Here is a 17,732-nt window from a genome sequence, read left to right as displayed (position 1 = left end):
TTGCCCGCAGCGGCCCGTAGGCCGGAGCGTGCACTGCACAGAAATGCCGTGGAGCGTGCGTGGGCGGTCAGCCGGCCAGGGTGACGCGCACCTGCGGGCACCGGACCGAGACTTTGGCTTAAGCGCTGGGGAGAAGCGGGACGGTTTTGTAAGCGTCCCGCGTGCTACTCCCGCCTGGCTGGCGGCCTCCCGCGGGCTGGGTGCGGGGGACCCTTTTGTGGGGGGTCTCCGTGGAACCTTGGTGCGCGGCTGCGGGACCGTGCTCCGGCCCCACGTGGGCGCCTAGCTTTTCCCCTGCGGTGCCTTCTGTGGTCGCGATGGGCTGGGCGCCCGGGGAAGGCTCGCAGCCCCGCAGCCAGGCTCCCGCACCCTGGAGCGTTTCTGGTCCTCCCGAAGGCACCGAAGAGGGAGGGTGCTCGGGGCTGCCCTGGACTGCCCTTCGCAGCCCTCCCCCACCCCCCAACTCCGGACTTGGGGTCCAGAGCCGCCCTAATGAAATTAGGAGTCATTAGATCGCCCTCGCGCTGATGTCTCGACACTGTCCCCGGCCGTCAAAGCAATTTGGCTAAGCCGGGACGATGGCCGCGCCGGCCGGGGGCTGCGGCGGCGCGCGGGGCCCCGCTGCGTCTCTCTGTCGCCACGCCGCCCCAGCCCGGCGTCGCTATCGGCCAGGGAGGCGGCCGGACCGCGGCGGGCCGGAGATTAGAGCCGCGCGGCCCGGGGTCGGGGAGCCGCGGGGCCCCGGGTTCGCGCCCCTTCTCCGCTTCCCCTCCCCCTCTTCCGGGCGGGTCTCAAGGGTTGGCCCAAGGACCCTGCCCCAGGGTCATCAACGCAAATAATCCAAGACACCGGGACAGCCTCGGGCCGCTCCAGTTGGCTGTCCTGGGGAGAAAGCAGGCCCGAGTTCCATCCAGCCCGTGGAGCGCAGCGATCGCCCTGATGCGCGTTGGCTTTCACAGCCTCCCGAGATCATCAAAAACCCGGCGTCCTCAAAGCAGCCAGGCCGGTTTTCCAAGTAAAGATGCTCATCTCCTAGGAATAGCCCTGTTCCAGCAGAGCCCCCCCCCCCATACTGACTATATAGTAGCTGGATTCTCGGTACAGCTACCGAGGTAAGACCCTGTGTGCCCCCCCTCCCCGGGGGCGTTCCCCAAACACGAAGAAGGTAGAAAGGAAGGAGAAAGAACGCATTCCCCCCAAAAAGCAGATGCAGCCGTTCTGTGTCCCGCCAAATCTGGAGATCAGGCTCTCGTGGATCCTGAAATGTTGCTGACCTTATAGAAAGGGAACCTGGAAGGAAGCAGGCCCTCCTCTGCTGGGGGGTGAGATGGGAGGGGGGTGACAGGGGGTTGCTTATTCCCCCCAATCTCGCCATCCGTGGAGGTCCCCCCCCCCCGTTCCATTATCCTCTTTTTTTTTTTTTTCATTGACGCTCCTTTGCACAGTCTGCAAACAAAAGGTGATTTTTATTCCAGTTCTGCAAACTGCTTGGTCTCTTCTTTTTCCATCTCTCGCAGGTTTATGGGGGGTGGGGCAGGGCGGAGGATGTTTGTTTGTTTGTGTCTTCTCCCCTTTCACTCCAAAATTGATGCTTAGACATCTCCCCCCACCCCCGCCCCAACTCCAGGCACAAGTTCCCTGCTCCTGACTTGCTTTCCTCCCATTTGGGTGGGGGGGGGGAAGTACCTTATGCAGGAGTTAATTTATTAAGCAAACTTTATTAAGAATTCTGATTTACTGCCGTGTGTGCTTTGGGTAGATTCCTGGAATATTACCCGGGCTTTTTTGGTTGGAAATTGTCATTTTTGAAATGTTTCTTTTTAATGAAATCACTGGCCCCTTTTCAAAACAGGAGGGAAAAAATCAGACATTTTTTTTTTTTGAGAGCCTGTACAAGGAGGCGAATTTTAGGGGTGGAAAGTGGGGTTTTATCTGGAAACAAAGGGGTTTTGATTGTTCTTACAATTTCGTTTTCTTTATGATTTTTAGATTATTCTAAATTCCATGCACAAATACCAGCCCAGATTACACATTGTGAAAGCAGATGAAAATAATGGATTTGGCTCAAAAAATACTGCGTTCTGCACCCACGTCTTTCCTGAGACTGCCTTTATTGCGGTGACTTCCTACCAGAACCACAAGGTAAGCTGAAACCTGGGAGCTAGCTCTGGGACTGTCTGTTCGTTTGCATGAAAACAATTGTGCAGGGGTCTCGTGCTGGAACCTTTAGACTTTAAAGGGATTCTTCGTTCCCTCGCTGCGGGCCGAGGCGGGACAAAGCTACAGATCGAGGACTGCAGCTGTTTGTACTATGTTCACATGTTTTGTATCACTGTGTCTGTCTCTGTCTCTGTGTGTCACACACACACACACACACACACACACACACACACACCAGTCAGACACAAGTTTATCAAACTGCAGGTGCCCATGCGTCCAAATGCAACAAGAAAGCATCTCTCTGGACTCATGAAGTGATCACCAAGGAGAAAGGTCACTTTTGTACGTGGCTCCCTGCTCTTGGGTGGGGGCCCGGTGGTACCCTTCATGGAGCTTTTTTTTTTGGTGGTGGGGGAGGGTTGGGGGTCTCTCCTCCAGTCTGTCTTTTGGGTGCATTTCAACTTGAATTGGGACAAAGTTGCCAGAAGCCTTGGGCTTGGGTTTGCAAGATGCCTTCTCTAGTTAGACAAGACCCTGCACAACCACCGCTTGGGGAGGGGAGGGATACCTTGTTTTCAGGAAGCCGGCTGCAGTGTGGTGTAGACAGGGAAGGGTGCACATGGGTCCTGTCAACGACAGACCCCACGCTGTTCAAAATCCAGGCCCCGATTCGGGTGTTTCCAAGCTGGACAATGATATGTGAACAGGGCACCCCATAACCGCAGGTTGGGGGAGTATCTTTTATTCTTTCCCAGGGGAAAGGGCTCGTCTTGACTTGTCTTGGGTCATTTCTGTTCTTTAGACACTTGAGTGCCTCTGGATTCGTTTTACTGGCCGGAGGGCAGGACTGAATGATTCTTAAACCTACTTATGAAAAGACATAGAATCTGGGGGGGGGGGCACCGTGGGGGTGCAGGTTGTTAGCATTAAGTAGTGGTTTAATTGGAGGACTGGCAAAGGGGAAATTAGCAGGTCCCATAGGGGATCAGTGAGGGCAGGTCCCTGGGGCAACACGAGGAGATAGTAGATGGGGGCATGGGAATGTCCTCCCTCTCCACAGCTCCTGTCCCCATTGCCAGGAAGGGTGGCAGGAAGTTACAGGGACTGGGAAGAGGTGGGAGAGGACAGGGCAGGGTGAAGGGTGGGTTTAGCAAAGCCTCTGGTCACCCCGGGAAGGTCAGTCCAGTACGTGCCGGGTGTCAGAAAGTGACCCCCCACCCGCCCCAGTGAAGCCAGGGCACTTACAAGATAGTAATCTCCAAATTCAGATTGTCAGTCACCAGGCCAAGCTGTGATGGATGGTCCCTTCTAGACTACAAGGCCTGCCTCGGGGCCCCAGGTCTTGAGAGAGCTTCCCTCCAGAAAGAAAACTCACTCTCCCCAAAGTGCAATGACTTTTTAAAGGGGAAGAAGGATTTTTTTCTGGGATCCAAGCCCCGACTCGTCAAACCAGCAAGAGCAAAAAACATTAAGGCCAAATACCCTGAAAATTGCAAAACTGTTTCAGGCTAATTTGAGTCTGGCTGTTAGAAACCTGTTTCCTCTATGGCTGCTGTCAATCTATGTTTAACTTTGCGGTGACAGTCACAGGGGAAAAAAATTGGAAAAAATAGTAGCAAGGACGTTCAGTCTCCCTCCCTCCCTCCCTCCCTCCCTCCCTCCCTCTCATACATATGCACATACAGCCATGTATTACACATACGTATCTACACACACACACACACACACACACACACACACACACCTGACAGAGACAGAGGGTCCAAAGATATATCAGATCTTCTTTTCTTTTCTTTCTTTCTTTTCCTCTAAGAAAGCCCAGGCTCCTACAGAAAGGACAGGAAGTGTTAGACTCACCCTGCTGGAGAGTAGGTCCTGGGGGGGAGATCCCTAAGCTCTGCGTAGTTAGGATCTTAGGGCCCATCCAGCCTGGCTAGATCTGGGGAACATGAGCACACTCTTGTCTCTGTCCTTCTTTCCGTCTCTTTCTTTGCTTTATTGAGGCATAACCGCCCAGCAATAAACTGCGATATACGAAGCATACAGTTTGGCCAATTTGACAGGTATGTTCTACCCACAAGACTGTCATCGCGACCTCTTGTGAATCTACCTGACACGCTCAGGTTTCTGTTATTTCTTTCTTTCTTTTCTTTTCTTTTTTTTTAAGTCTGTTCATTTATATTGAGGGAGGGAGAGAGAGCATGAGGAGGGGAGGGGCAGAGAGAGAGAGGGAGAGAGAGAGAGAATCCCAAGCATGCACTGTGCTGACAGTGCGATGCAGGGCTCGAACTCACCAACTGAGATGATGACCCAAGCCGAAACCAAGAGTTGGATGCTGAACCGACTGAGCCACCCAGGCGCCCCCCCGCCTCCAATTTTTTTTTTCCAGATTTCTGTTTTTAAAAAGGTATCTTCCCCAGTGAATATATTTAGTGATCCATGCGCGTGAAAGAGTGTCTGCCCAACGGGGTGTGTACTTTGTGAGGTTTGAGCACAATCTAGGGGATTGTGTATCTAAATGCTCATGGGTCTAAAAATGTGTGTCTCCAAATATGAATCTGGATGGATAGGGTTCCCGTGTGGGAATTTTTAAAAAAAATTTTTTTAAATGTTTATTTATTTTGGGAGCGGGGGGCACAGCATGAGTGGGAGAGGGGCAGAGAGAGAGGAGAGAGAATCCCAGGCAGGCCCCACCCTGTCAGCACAGAGCCCGATGTGGGGCTGGAACTCGAGAAACCGTGAGATCATGACCTGAACCGAGATCAAGAGCTGGACAGTTAACCGGCTGAGCCACTCAGGTGCCCCTGGGTTTTGTTTTTTTTTTTAATTGGTTGGGCCATAAAGGTTTTTGAGCCCACCTGACACCCAGAAGAGGGATTCCATCGGAGGGAACTTGCTGTCACTCTCTCCCATATGAGGTTTCCCCCACTTTTTAGTGGTAAGGTACCAAAGGCACTCATTTTTATCAGGAGGTAGTCTAAAGCAGTACATTTTTCCAGTCCAGTCCAGTCCAGGGCCCCTCCGGACGTTCCCTGCATGGATGTATGACGTGTGACTTGACTGAGAGGGCCAACCTGCGTGCGGTTTGTGGACTCTGTCTTGCTCCCTTAGGGTCCCACCTGGGCGAGGTGTTGAGACCCCCTGACTTCTTGGGCAGAAGCCACCTGAGCTGCCACTCATCGTTGCATAAGGTTAAGGTGGGACTCTGGAGGCGGGCTGCCTGGGTTGAAGTCCATTTGATTGGGCATAGTTACTGGACTCAGTTTTCCTCCTCTGTACAATGGGGAGAACACAAGCATTGTTTTCATCACTGTGAGGACCAAACGAGATAATCCTCGGAAAATTCGTAGTGCTGAGCCTGGCAAAGAGTAAGCACAGTTAGTGATGAAGTCACTGACTTACTGCTCAACCGATCTGTTTGCAACAGGGCAGCTCCTTCCAGAACACGCTCGGAAACCCTTTGCCCTGCCCTGGCCACGTTAGGTTCCGAAAAACTGAGATTTTAAAGAAGTTCCTCTTACTGTGGTTGCACAACAGCTACAAACATTAGTCTTTGTGGTTGAGTCGGTTCATTCCCCGAACATGCCATCCATCCAAGGGCTCTTTGCCCCACATTATGCTTTGGAAAAATGAGCAAGGACAGAAAAGCCGTCCACGTGATTAAATCGCCAGGACAGTTCGGGACACTGACGAGCCGCTGATTTTTGATGTCAACGGCCCGGTGCCTTCACGATGCCCTCTCTCTGCTTGGATGCGGGTACCAGGCGGAGGCAGGTGCGTGGCAGGGTTCACGCGTTGGGCTGCAGTCACGCACCCGCACGCCGCCGGGCTCCTAATGACACGACGTATTCCCTCAGCCCAGCTGTGATCCCCAAGCTGGATTTGGGAGTTATTTCCCCAGATGGTTGACAGCTTGGAAAAGATATTTAAAAACTCGACTCGTCCAGAACGACGTTTGCTCTGTGAAACACGTTTTTGTAAGGTTTTCACTGAAGCTGTCAGCAGCGTCCAGAGCGATCCCTAGAAATATTTAGGTGTTAAAAAAAGGTCACGTGGGCATTTCATTTCTCTGCTCGCGCAACAATGGCTGTGTTTGCAAGCGGCCGTCCCCCCGATATTAACTTACCTCGCCATTAAGAGGCATTTTTTCTTCCTGCTTAAATCATTGTGTAAGGAGCCTGTATTTATGAGGTATGAGCTTTCTGGTTGGGACCAGGAAATGAACCCCTAATAGAGAGACATAATTAAGATTTTTGGCCCTCTCGAGGGTGTTTTTTTTTTTTTTTTTCAAAAGCAAGAATTCCCAACAATTATTCTCATTAATTTTTACAACCTCTGTCTCACTGGTCCGAGCTGGCATTTATATTTGTTTTTTTTTTTCCCCACCGCCACCCCCCCTCCCCCGGATGTCCGGTTATATGCTGACTTTGGAGGGAAGTCAGTTTCAGTGGAGCCTTTTAGTGGAACTCAGACGTCTGACTCTATCAGCCTGTGTGCCCGTGAGTGAGCGAGCCACAGCACGCGGCGGTGTGTCAGGAAGGACGTATCCTAGAGGCGGTTGTACAGAACAAGGTGGACTTTGCCACCTTCAGCCAAGCTTGTAGGTTCACGTTTCTCCAGGGTGATAATTCTTAATAACCTACGGGCTTCTGGACTCAGTCTACAAAGCCAGATGTGTGTAAGATCAACCTACCTAGGGGTACGTGTAGCAGATTGTGTTTGTCCTATGCGATCATACTTTTGGAAGCTCAAAAACCTTTTGGTTTTTGGAAGCAGTAAACCTTTTGGTGAGGAGTGGTGTCAGGGAAAAAGATTTTTGCTGATAAAAGACTTCCTCCGCCCCTTACCCCCCCCCCCCCCCCCGCATAATAATTGTTTGTCCTGAGCGCTTGGAGGAACAGTGACATCATGGACCAGGCATTAATTCAGCCCCGATACCACACCCTGACTGTCTTCAATATTTCCAGAGACTGGCTTCAGTCACTTGAAGGCGGGGGGCGGATTGGGGGCGTGGAGTGCAGCAAGGATTCCCTCCCTCCCTTCTTAAATGATGGAATATTTACTTAGCATATCGAGAATCTCTCCCCCTCCTTTTATTTTTTTATTTTTTTTAATTTAGTTAAAAAAAATTTTTTTTAACGTTTATTTATTTTTGAGACAGAGAGAGACAGAGCATGAACGGGGGAGAGGCAGAGAGAGAGGGAGACACAGAATCCGAAACAGGCTCCAGGCTCTGAGCTGTCAGCACAGAGCCCGACGCGGGGCTCGAACTCACGGACCGCGAGATCATGACTTGAGCCGAAGTCGGCCGCTTAACCGACTGAGCCACCCAGGCGCCCCTCTCCCCCTCCTTTAAAAAACAAAAACAAAAACGTGATTTATGGTCAGTTGGGTTGCATTTTATTGTGACAAAGCCTGAGTGGGAAAAAAAAAAGCTCCAGGAGGGGATGGGTCTTTGGACTCCAAAACAGAAGTGGCTTCGGGAGTGCACATGTTAAAGACTGTTTTCCTAAGAGATTTTATAGACTTTTCTACTCGTTCTGAAGAGTCAAGTCAAGATCAGGAAGTTGTAGGAATGGGCATGGTTTAAAAAAAAAAAAATGAGGGGGGAAGGAATGTGTATACACATAAATACTCACACCTACTTTAAAAGTTTTAAAATAGATTTTGTTTTTATAAGAGAAGTTTTAGGTTTACAGCAAAGTTAAGTGGAAAGTACAGAGAGTTCCCATAGACCCCTTGCCCCCCACCCTTCCCAAAGGCTCCCTCACCGTCAACATCCCCCACCAGAGTGAGACATTATTACAATCGATGAATGCACATTGACACATCGTAATCACCCGGAGTCTAATTTAGGGTTCACTTGTGGTGTCGTACATCCTGTGGGTTTGGACAAACATGTGAGGACGTGTGTCCGCCATTAAGTATCACACAGAATAGTTTCACTGAATGTCCTCTGGGCTCTGCCTTTTCATCCGTCCCTCCCCACACAACTTCTGGCCACCATTGACCTTTGCCTTTCTAAAATGTCCTATGGTTGGATTCATATACCAGATCTTAAAAACGTTAATTTTATATGTTTTTTTTTTCATCGCAAACGCACACACGTGTACACATACACAATATAGTGATTTCACGCTCATTATAGAGTCTTGGGGTGGGAAGGAAACCTTATAAAGCCATCTCTTCTGGAAAACAGAACATACCAGAATGCCTGCCCCCCCTGGATGTGCCACGGATGAATTATGGGTGCATTCACTAATTACTCCTGGTTTCTCAAAGAAACTTGCTCAGTTTCTCAAAGTCTGCAGCTCTGCTACGGGGGGGGGGAGGGGTAGATGAGGTGTTTTTCGTGTGTACTTGGCATATGATGTGACCACAAAGAGAAAAGTGTTCTCGCTTTGATGATCTTTCCATTCATCTATCAGGGAGAGAGTACAGAACCAATTTGTGTAAGTTCGTCTCGAAAAGTGCCTCGTCTCCCCTCACAACAAAGTGAGGGCGGGCCTTGTATTTAGAACTTTCTGTGGGTGCCAGCAGAGAGAATTTGATACAATAGTTTTCCTTTTATTGAATAGCTGGTGATTCTGGTTTGACGCGTAGAGAAGGTTACATGTATAAAATAAATGTAAACAAGAAGTGCTTTGACTGAGATCACGATACTAAGCAGACCCGCGTGCCGTATAGATAGGGTACAATCATGATAACGAAGGTGAAGCTAGTGTCCCTGAATCTGCCCTGCTGGCTGTAACGGTGATTTGATGAGGGCGCCTGGGTGGCTCAGTCGGTTGAGCGGCCGACTTCAGCTCAGGTCATGATCTCGCAGTTCCTGAGTTCGAGCCCCGCGTCGGGCTCTGTGCTGACAGCTCGGAGCCTGGAGCCTGCTTCGGATTCTGTGTCTCCCTCTCTCTCTGCCCCTCCCCGCTCCTGCTCACTCTCTCTCTCAAAGATAAACATAGGGGTGCATGGGTGCCTCAGTTAAGCATCTGATTTTGGCTCAGGTCATGATCTCGCGGTTCTTGGGTTCGAACCCCGCTTTGGGCTCTGCGCTGACAGCTCAGAGCCTGGAGCCTGCTTCGGATTCTGTGTCTCCCTCTCCCGCTCGCACTCTGTCTCTCTATCTCAAAAACAAATCAAAACATTTTTTAAAAAGTAAACACATAAACATAAAAAAAGTCTCCTTTAAAAAAAAAAGGGATTTGATGCATAAACATGCGATTCACACACAGCTTTTAAGAAGTACTTCTAGCAAAGTCCATACGGTGGGACTGTTTCCCCTGTTCTGTTACTGAGTATTGTACATTACAACCGAAATTTCCAAGAACAGGGATCGCGCTTCTTTGTCTAGAAGATTGAAGGGGTTTGGAGCGGTCTGATGGGTATCATGTATGTTACCGTTCTGTATTTTGGTATTGATTTAATTAGACACCGTCTTCTACCTGGGCTGGCTATAACCCTTGTCTGTGAAGCTGAATGAACCCGGCATGAGGCAGAACAGAATTTTGGAAGCAGCCGAGTTTTTCCAAACGGCGATCGCCGCCACGCTGCGGGGGGAGCGACACCGTGTCAACGCGCACAACTTTCCAGGCGGGGTCGGGGGGGGGGGGGTCGGCGCACCGAGTGTCGGGGGCCTAGATCGTGTTTGGGGCACAACATGGCAGGATTAAAAAACAAACACAGCTGGAGTGATGCGGGGTATGACTCCACTTAATGGGCAAACCGAAACCAGGTTTTTTTCCCCTTTTCCAAGCGGTCTGATCTAGGACATTTTTCAAAGCCTCCTCTCGAATGAAGTGGTGGGTTCCGTTGACGTGACTGGCTTAATTTGCCGCCTTTGGTTGCCAGAGGCTGCGTTTCCAGCCATCAAGTGAAAACCCAAGTTTCTCCCTCCCTCTCTCTCTCTCCTTCCTTCAGATCACCCAATTAAAGATTGAGAATAATCCCTTCGCCAAAGGATTCCGGGGCAGTGACGACATGGACCTACACAGAATGTCAAGAATGCAAAGGTAAGAAGCTGGAATTCTGGGCTCCTTTGTCCCCACCCAGAAAAGGGAGAAGCGGCCACCCACGGCTTAAACCTTAAAGGATGGGACAGCCTGGGGGGAGGGGCGTGTGCCCCCTTGGGGGGCAGGACGGGGAGGAGGCACGAGGGAACTTGATGTTCTCCATCTGCCCTGGGGAGTGGGGGGGGACAAAAGCAAGAACTTTCTCTCCCCTCTTTCTTTGCTGTTGCCCACCTTCCCGTGAAGTCAGTCCTTTCTCTTTCTTCCCATAAGTCACAGCCGATGAATGATTTTCTTTTTGGCAACAGCTCTCCGAAAATGAAAGGGAAGTTAATGACTTGATTTCCTGGGGGTGAAATACAGACAAACCTGACACCATGTGGTGGTCCGGGGCACTGGGGGGATTGGAAGCTGGTGATAAAAATTGCTCGGTATTTTTACATATCCTGTGGTCACGGTCGCTGATATGATGAATAGAAGGGGCTATAGCAAATGTACATAGTGGGAATTTGGTCTGATTTGAAAGGGTTGTACAAGCCTTGCCAAGTTTCTCAAACGTTCTCTTACCTCATGATACGCTTCCAAAATAACTTACCATATGGCGAGAGAATTAGAAATACATCTTGATTCCTTTGACCAGGAAGGGGTTTCTGTCCCCGCCCGCCCCCCCCCCCCCGCCCCCACCGCCGCACCCCTTCTGGTGGGTTTAGTGTTTCAAAATAAAATGAGGTCATTTAGGAAGTTTTTCCTTATCCTCTCTGGAAGACACGAGAAGGGTGAGTCAGGCAGATGGACAGACAAACCCATTCAAAGACACAGAAGGGATCTAAGAAAGGGAGAGGGAGAACCCGCAGCGCTGGGGTTTTCACGTGCGTTTGGAAATACGTGCCACAGAAACCGTGTTTAGCTGGTGGGGTCGCCTGCTGTGATTTTGCACGCTTTTAGAAAGTGAATAACACCGATACCTTCAGATGCGCACACGTCCACCCCGCTTTATCATTGGGGTCCTTCACGATCGCGGGGGTAGTGAGATTTTTTTGTGGTTGTGGCTAAGAGAACCCAGTTCTTAAATTGTTAGAAAACGTTGGCGTCGAGTGTCTGCATTTTGGAAATTGGAGGTGGGTCAAGTCCACGGTCAGCGGAAAAGTTGACAGTAAGCACCGCATAAGGCCCGGAGGGGTCAACCTGTTTGTGGCCCTGGGCTCACAGCGCCAAGCTGTCGTTTACACGGCGACCACACGCCCTCGCCATCCTGTCGGCTTCCTTTACGGCGTTGTAGCCTTTGATGGAGTCTCACCTCAGGCCTGCGGGTGAGGCTCTAGGCCGTGCAGGTAGGGACTGGATGCGAGCCACCCCGCTCCGGCCTGCACACCAGGGGTTTTTCCCTCACATCTTCCCTCCTTCCCACAAAGTCAAGAGCAGACGGGATGATGGACTGAAGGTGTTGCAAATCACCCCCTCACACGCACCCGGTCACCGGGTCCCGTCGGGCTGTCGGTTCCAGCAGCCACAGCCTCCTGAGTTGTTTAGACCCTTCTAGGACATTCTCCAGGCAGCTGCCAAAGACATCTGTGTAAAACGCGAATCAGACGAGGTTACTCCACAGCCTAGAACACTCCCAGGCTTCCTGATGCCCTCAGGATGAGGTCGTCCAGACTCCTCGTGGAGGGCCACGCCCTTCCTGTCCGACCTGGCCACTCCTCCCTAGCTCTGTCCCCCTCCAGTGCCCCCGCTCTGTCTCAGTCATGCGGAAGGGGATGCTCGACACCTGTATTCTTCCCATTATTTTTGGCCCCTCGAACAGCACGTCTGGTCTGCCTCAGGCTTTCTCCCTTCCTCCCCACTTGACCCTCTCCCGCCCATCACTAGGTCTCCTTGGAGCTGCCCCTTCCTCCAAGAGGTGTCCCCTGGCCACAGACCGTGTATGTCTGTCCCCAGGACCCCTCACTGCTTTCCTGCGTCGGGCCAGGGCCCTGCGCTTTGGAAGCTGATGGGCTGGATGATAGACGTGAAAGGAGAGACAGGTGGGGAAGCACAGGTGTCTGAGAGCTTCACTGTCAGTGACCCCAGGGGACTCTGTCCTGAAGTTCTAAACACAGCTGGTTAGATATTTAGGCAGATGACTCTACTTTGGTCTGGGTTGGCTGTCCCTTTCATCCCCCAGGTACTGCAGATTCGCCGAGGGGTCGTCCCAGGGTCCTTTTTGGGGAAGCACTTGCAGAAGAGGTGGGAAAGGGTGGCCCGTAGTCAGTAGGCACTCAGTAACTGACATGTTGGATCGGAACTCTCAGCCCAAGAACCGCGTGCGTCTTTGTGGGCGTGTTAGGAGCCGCACCGGGGAACCAGGCTGGGAGAGTGGACACGGTCATGGGCCCAGTACTGTGGACGTGGTCCCTGAGAAGGAGACAGAGTAGGGCAGAGCGGGTCCAACAGAAGGCTTTGGGAGTCGGACGAACCCGGGTTCGATCCTCGCTCTGCATTTATCAGCATGCGACCTCAGGCAAGTGACTTAACCTCGCAGAGCCTCAGTGTCTTCGTCTGTAAAATGGGTGTAAATAAATACAGCTTCCATTTTCCAGGGTTCTTGTAAGTGCTATATGAGAGGCTGTCAACAGGGTACTTGGTTCTTAGTCCACGCTCGGTATAACGTATCTGATTTGGGGGAAGACTCTCCGTTACTCCCAGTTTTGCCCTCGTTAAGCAGTTATTCTGGGCTGTGGTCCCAACTCCCAGTGACAAGTGGGGAAGATGGCTGTCCGGAGTCGGCTGTGATAATAGCCAGGCCGGAACGGCAGGCTCCCTGTTCGTCTTGTAATCCTGTTTCCTGTCCCCTGCACACCCGGTGACAGCTGGCTTGGGGTGGGGGGGGGGGGGGGGAAAGCAGGAGGAATGACATTTCCTCTAATTCCAGCAGTTGGAAGAAGGGAGAGGGCCGGACCTTGACTCACAGTTAGCCCGCATAAATATCGTCCGCGTTCGCTTGGCAAATGTCTGGGCACTCACCCCGCTGTCTCTTCTCACCCAGCTCTCGGTGTTTTTTGAAAACGCAGATGGTCTTAGTTGTTTTGCGACGTCCGTGTACGATTTCTAATTCCAGAAAGAAGACCGCTTACTATAAAAAAAATGGGAGAGCTGTGGGAAAAGCACAAAGAGGACGATACAATTATTTTAAAATCCTGCCTTTTAGTAGGCTGATTAAAATAATGCCAAGGTTATTCTGCAAGGTTAATCTGCGGCTTAAACAACATCTTCCCCTAAAAACCAATATTTCCCCAATTGCAGGACCCCTCCCCTGGTGACAGATGGATGATTTTAGAAGGTCTACGGACGCAAGCACATCAGGCTGATTTTATAGTTGCTGTTGCTTAGAATGAGGCTGCTTCTAAAGAAGGAGGAAGGGGGGAGGGAAGGGGGAGGGCGAAGGCTGATTATTTAAGGGAAAGTATTTTTTTTTTAATTTTTTTTTTAACGTTTATTTATTTTTGAGACAGAGAGAGACAGAGCATGAACGGGGAAGGGGCAGAGAGAGAGGGAGACACAGAATCGGAAGCAGGCTCCAGGCTCTGAGCCATCAGCCCAGAGCCTGATGCCGGGCTCGAACTCACGGACCGCGAGATCGTGACCCGAGCCGAAGTCGGACGCTTAACCGACTGAGCCACCCAGGCGCCCCTATTTAAGGGAAAGTATTAACTACATAGCAGTAGAGCTGGAGTAAACGTTTGTCGAACTTGTCAAGGTCCTATGCAAATGGCCGAAATTTGGGAAATACCCGTAAATGCGCATCCTAACAAGAAAGGTGTGGGAGCTTCACTGCTGTTTGAAATGATCTAGAGCCTGGTTTCCCATAGAACATGGCTTTCTTTGAACTTTGCTCCAGTCTTTAAGATGTGTTCAGGCAAGTTGTGAACTTCCTAAGAGTCAGCAGGTGCTGGGGACCAAGGCCAAGGCCGCTGGGGCAGGAGGTGGGGGCCCTGGGGGGAGGGGAGATGGGGGAAGGAGCGGGTGGGAGTCAGGCTTTGTGGGAAGAGTGGCGTTTGCCCTGTTGGGAACAAGGGTTTTCTGGGTTGGATCAGGGTAGAAGTGGGCAGTGATCTACAAGTCTTGGGGTCCAGAGTAGGGGTCACATTCTGAAGCTCTCTGAAAGCCAGCCGGGGTGGCCCGGTGACATGGTGGCATTAGGGGACACAGCTGCTCCAAGAAGCATAGGATGCTCCACACAGAAGGGACCACAGGAGACAGCCTGTCCCCCAGTGTTCTCCCTTTTGCAGAAGGGGAAACTGAGGACCAGAGACTCATTAATCCATGCAGTTTCTGATCTGTCGATCCGTTATTCAGCGAACACACATTTGTGAAGGGCTCGCTCGACGCTGGGTCCTGAGGATGCAAAGGTGAATCTCCCGGGGGACGGGGTCCACTGGGGGAAAGTTCTGGAGTTGGGATCGGGGCCACCGCATGGAGTGGCTCCAGGGCTCCCCTACTCCACTGAGCCTCGGCCGCCTCCTCTGTGAAATGAGGGGTGACTGTAGAACCCACCTCCGGGGCTGTTGCCTGGGTGAATGAGATAATGGGCGCATCCTGATTGCTATTGCAAGGTAACAGGTGACGCCCAGGCTTCGCTGGGACGGGCTGGAAGGCTATGCCTTCTGTTCCGTGTGTGTGACTAAATCCGGGACAGCTGGAGCGCTAGACCCCGCTTGCTCTGTGCCACCACGGCCCGCTAAAGGGCCAAGGAAGTGCAGGCGACCTCAGAGTGCCCATCTGCTGGCCCCCGCTCGGTGCTGCTCGTCAGTAGCACTGATGCTGAAAAGACCAGGCGTTGCTGGCCGCCACGTGTGCCAGGCGAAGCAGGAAGTCACCCCGCTCGTCTCGTTCGTGAGTTGCGGGTCGGGAACTTGGAAAGGGCTCGTCTGGGCACTTCTCGCCTGCAGCCAGGTGTTGGCTGGGGCGGCAGGTAGCTGAAGTCACGCGTCCGGGCGTCCGGGGTGGCACGCAGCTGTGATCGCCAGCTGGTGCTGCCTTTCGGCTGGGACCTCAGCCGGTGCGTGCGGCCCGCCCTGCGTGGAGGACTCCGCGGAGTCAGACTCCTCCCGGGGCTGCCGGCTGCTCCCAAGAGGACCAGGAGGGAGCCGTGAGACTCTTGCTTACCTGGTCTTGAAAACACATAGTGTTACTCCTGCCGCATTCTGTGGCTTGCACGGGACTCACGGGGGTGGGGCCCGATCTGAGGCGCAGGGATCCCCCCTCTAGGGAGGAGAGTCGAAGAGGGTGTCCGTGTGTTTTAAGCCCACCCCAACATGCACGGAGGCATCTGGCAGGAGATGGGGCCCAGACTGAGGCTGGATTGATGTCAGGCCGACGTTGAGACGGGGTCCGTGCCCTCGTGAAGCCAGACGCCGGCTTGACCAGCCCAGGGCCCCGCGGCGAGTCAGGGCGCAGAGGCCTGGCTGTGAGCTTGGCCCCTTGAGGGTGGAGAGACTCCCCCTTGCTCCCCACCGCTTCCCCCACGCTTCTTGGGTCACCTCGCACAGAGGGCCATTTATGCAGCGTCATTGGGGTCTGTCACACTCGATGGACGGTGGTGGCTTCCGAGCCGGTCTGGAGCCGGGACACCCTGAGGCTCTGCTTTGCTGGCCTGGATTTGGAGCCCCCCGCCCCCCAGCCAGCCAGCGGCTAGGAAAGCTTAGGGCCCAGGATGTCCCAGCTCCACCCAGTAGGTTCCTGTTGTCTCTCCCAGGCCGTCTCCACCCACCCACGCTGGAAACCCTTGTCACCTGCCTCTGCGCTCCTTAGAGTCCCCTCCATCTTTTTCTCCAGGGCTGGGCTTCTTAATCAGGGTCCCTTTTGAAAATCCGATGAAAGCCAGGGACTCTCTGAACAACTCACAAGATACAAATAGAAAAAAAAAAAAAAAATTTGCAAACGATTTCGAAGGATTCAGGGGTCCACCCCCCCCTCCCCCCACCGCCGCCCTAAAAGGCTAAAGCCCTTCCGTTGGCACCTTCCCTCCTTCTCCAGCCCCGGCTTCCTGATTTTAAATGAATGTTGAGCCCTTAACCTCAAATGGTCACTTTCAAACAGCTTAGTGCTCTTGGAACCCCATGCTCGTGGTTAAAGGTAATCGGAATGCCCGGTTAATGAGGAGTAATTTGCAAGACAACATTCCAGAGACGGCATGAACTCCCCACTCCTTGCTGTACTTTTGGACACGGCTTCCCCCAGAGAAGTGTGAACTTACGGAAAATAAGAGGGGGTTGTGTTTGGGAAGCCAAGCCGGCCTAAGTTGTGAAATTGAGGTTTGTCCCAAGGGGGTCCCATGTTGGCTCCTGGTTGACCGGCAGGGATATGGATGCTGAGAACACCCCCCCCCCCGACCTTTTCTTGCTCATCTGCAGCACTGTCCCCACCCCCCCCCTCCGGCATACCTTCTCTTCAGGGACAGTGTCTGTGGGCACATCACTCATTCACGTGCGAGTAGCGCTTCTCAGACTTTTGGCAGACATCAAAATTACCTGGGGGTGGGGGGCTTGTTAAGAAAAGCAGATTTCTGGGTTTCCTCCTCGGAGGTTCTGAATCGGTGGCTCTAGGGAGGGCTCAGAAACGGCCCTTTGGCATGTTTTCTGATGGAGGGGTGCCCTGCTTGCACCTGGGTAATCCCCTGGCTCTACAGAACGGGCAAGGGTGTTCAGGTAAATGTGTGAAATAGATCTGGAAATAGATCCCGTGTGCTGGGCTGTTGTGTAAAACCTAACCCTTTGCTGTAAGCGCTCAACTTTGGCTGAACGTGAGAAGTACCCGCAGTGCTTCCCCAGTGTTTTGTTATGAAAACTGTAAAACATACAGAAAACGTGGAAGAAGGGTACAGTGAGCACCCACAAATCTACTGCTTACATTCTACAGTTAATATTTTGTTACATATTTGCCCTATCAGCCATCTGACCACCCACCCATCCATCCATCCATCCACCCACCCATCCTCCCATCAATCCATTGACCAGTCCATCTTTCCATCCATCCATCCATCTGTCGGCCAGTCCATCTATCCACCTACCCATCCACCTATCCACCCATCCATCCATCCATCTATCTACCATCCACCATCCATGAGTCCATCTATCCATCCATCCATCCACCCATCCATTCATTGACCAGTCCGTCTTTCCATCCATCCATCCATCCATCCATCCATCCATCCATCCACCCATTCATCCATTGACCAGTCCGTCTTTCCATCCATCCATCCACCCATCCACCCATCCATCCATCTACCATCCACCAGTCCATCTATCCATCCATCCATCCATCCATCCACCCATCCATTCATTGACCAGTCCGTCTTTCCATCCATCCATCCATCCATCCATCCATCCATCCACCATCCACCAGTCCATCTATCCATCCATCCATCCATCCATCCACCCATCCATTCATTGACCAGTCCGTCTTTCCATCCATCCATCCATCCATCCATCCATCCACCATCCACCAGTCCATCTATCCATCCATCCATCCATCCATCCACTCATCCATTCATTGACCAGTCCGTCTTCCATCCATCCATCCATCCATCCA

The 17,732-nt window shown here is 52.2% G+C and overlaps 1 protein-coding gene across 6 annotated transcripts in view; it reads left to right on the top strand.

Moving 5' to 3' along the window:
• TBX5 (T-box transcription factor 5) overlaps positions 1 to 17,732 on the top strand; it is a 48,769-nt gene that overhangs the window by 10,825 nt on the left and 20,212 nt on the right. For all 6 annotated transcript variants that reach the window (XM_015536455.2, XM_015536454.2, XM_042962640.1 and 3 more), the window contains 2 exons: positions 1,990 to 2,142; positions 10,075 to 10,166. In XM_015536455.2, the coding sequence (XP_015391941.1) occupies positions 1,990 to 2,142; positions 10,075 to 10,166 (245 nt within the window). The remainder of the gene's footprint in view (positions 1 to 1,989; positions 2,143 to 10,074; positions 10,167 to 17,732) is intronic.

Source organism: Panthera tigris, chromosome D3, assembly GCF_018350195.1.
Source record: "Panthera tigris isolate Pti1 chromosome D3, P.tigris_Pti1_mat1.1, whole genome shotgun sequence".
Taxonomy (NCBI): Eukaryota; Metazoa; Chordata; class Mammalia; order Carnivora; family Felidae; genus Panthera; species Panthera tigris.
Note: the sequence above shows the minus strand (reverse complement) of the source record. Positions and strands in the feature narration are given on the sequence as shown.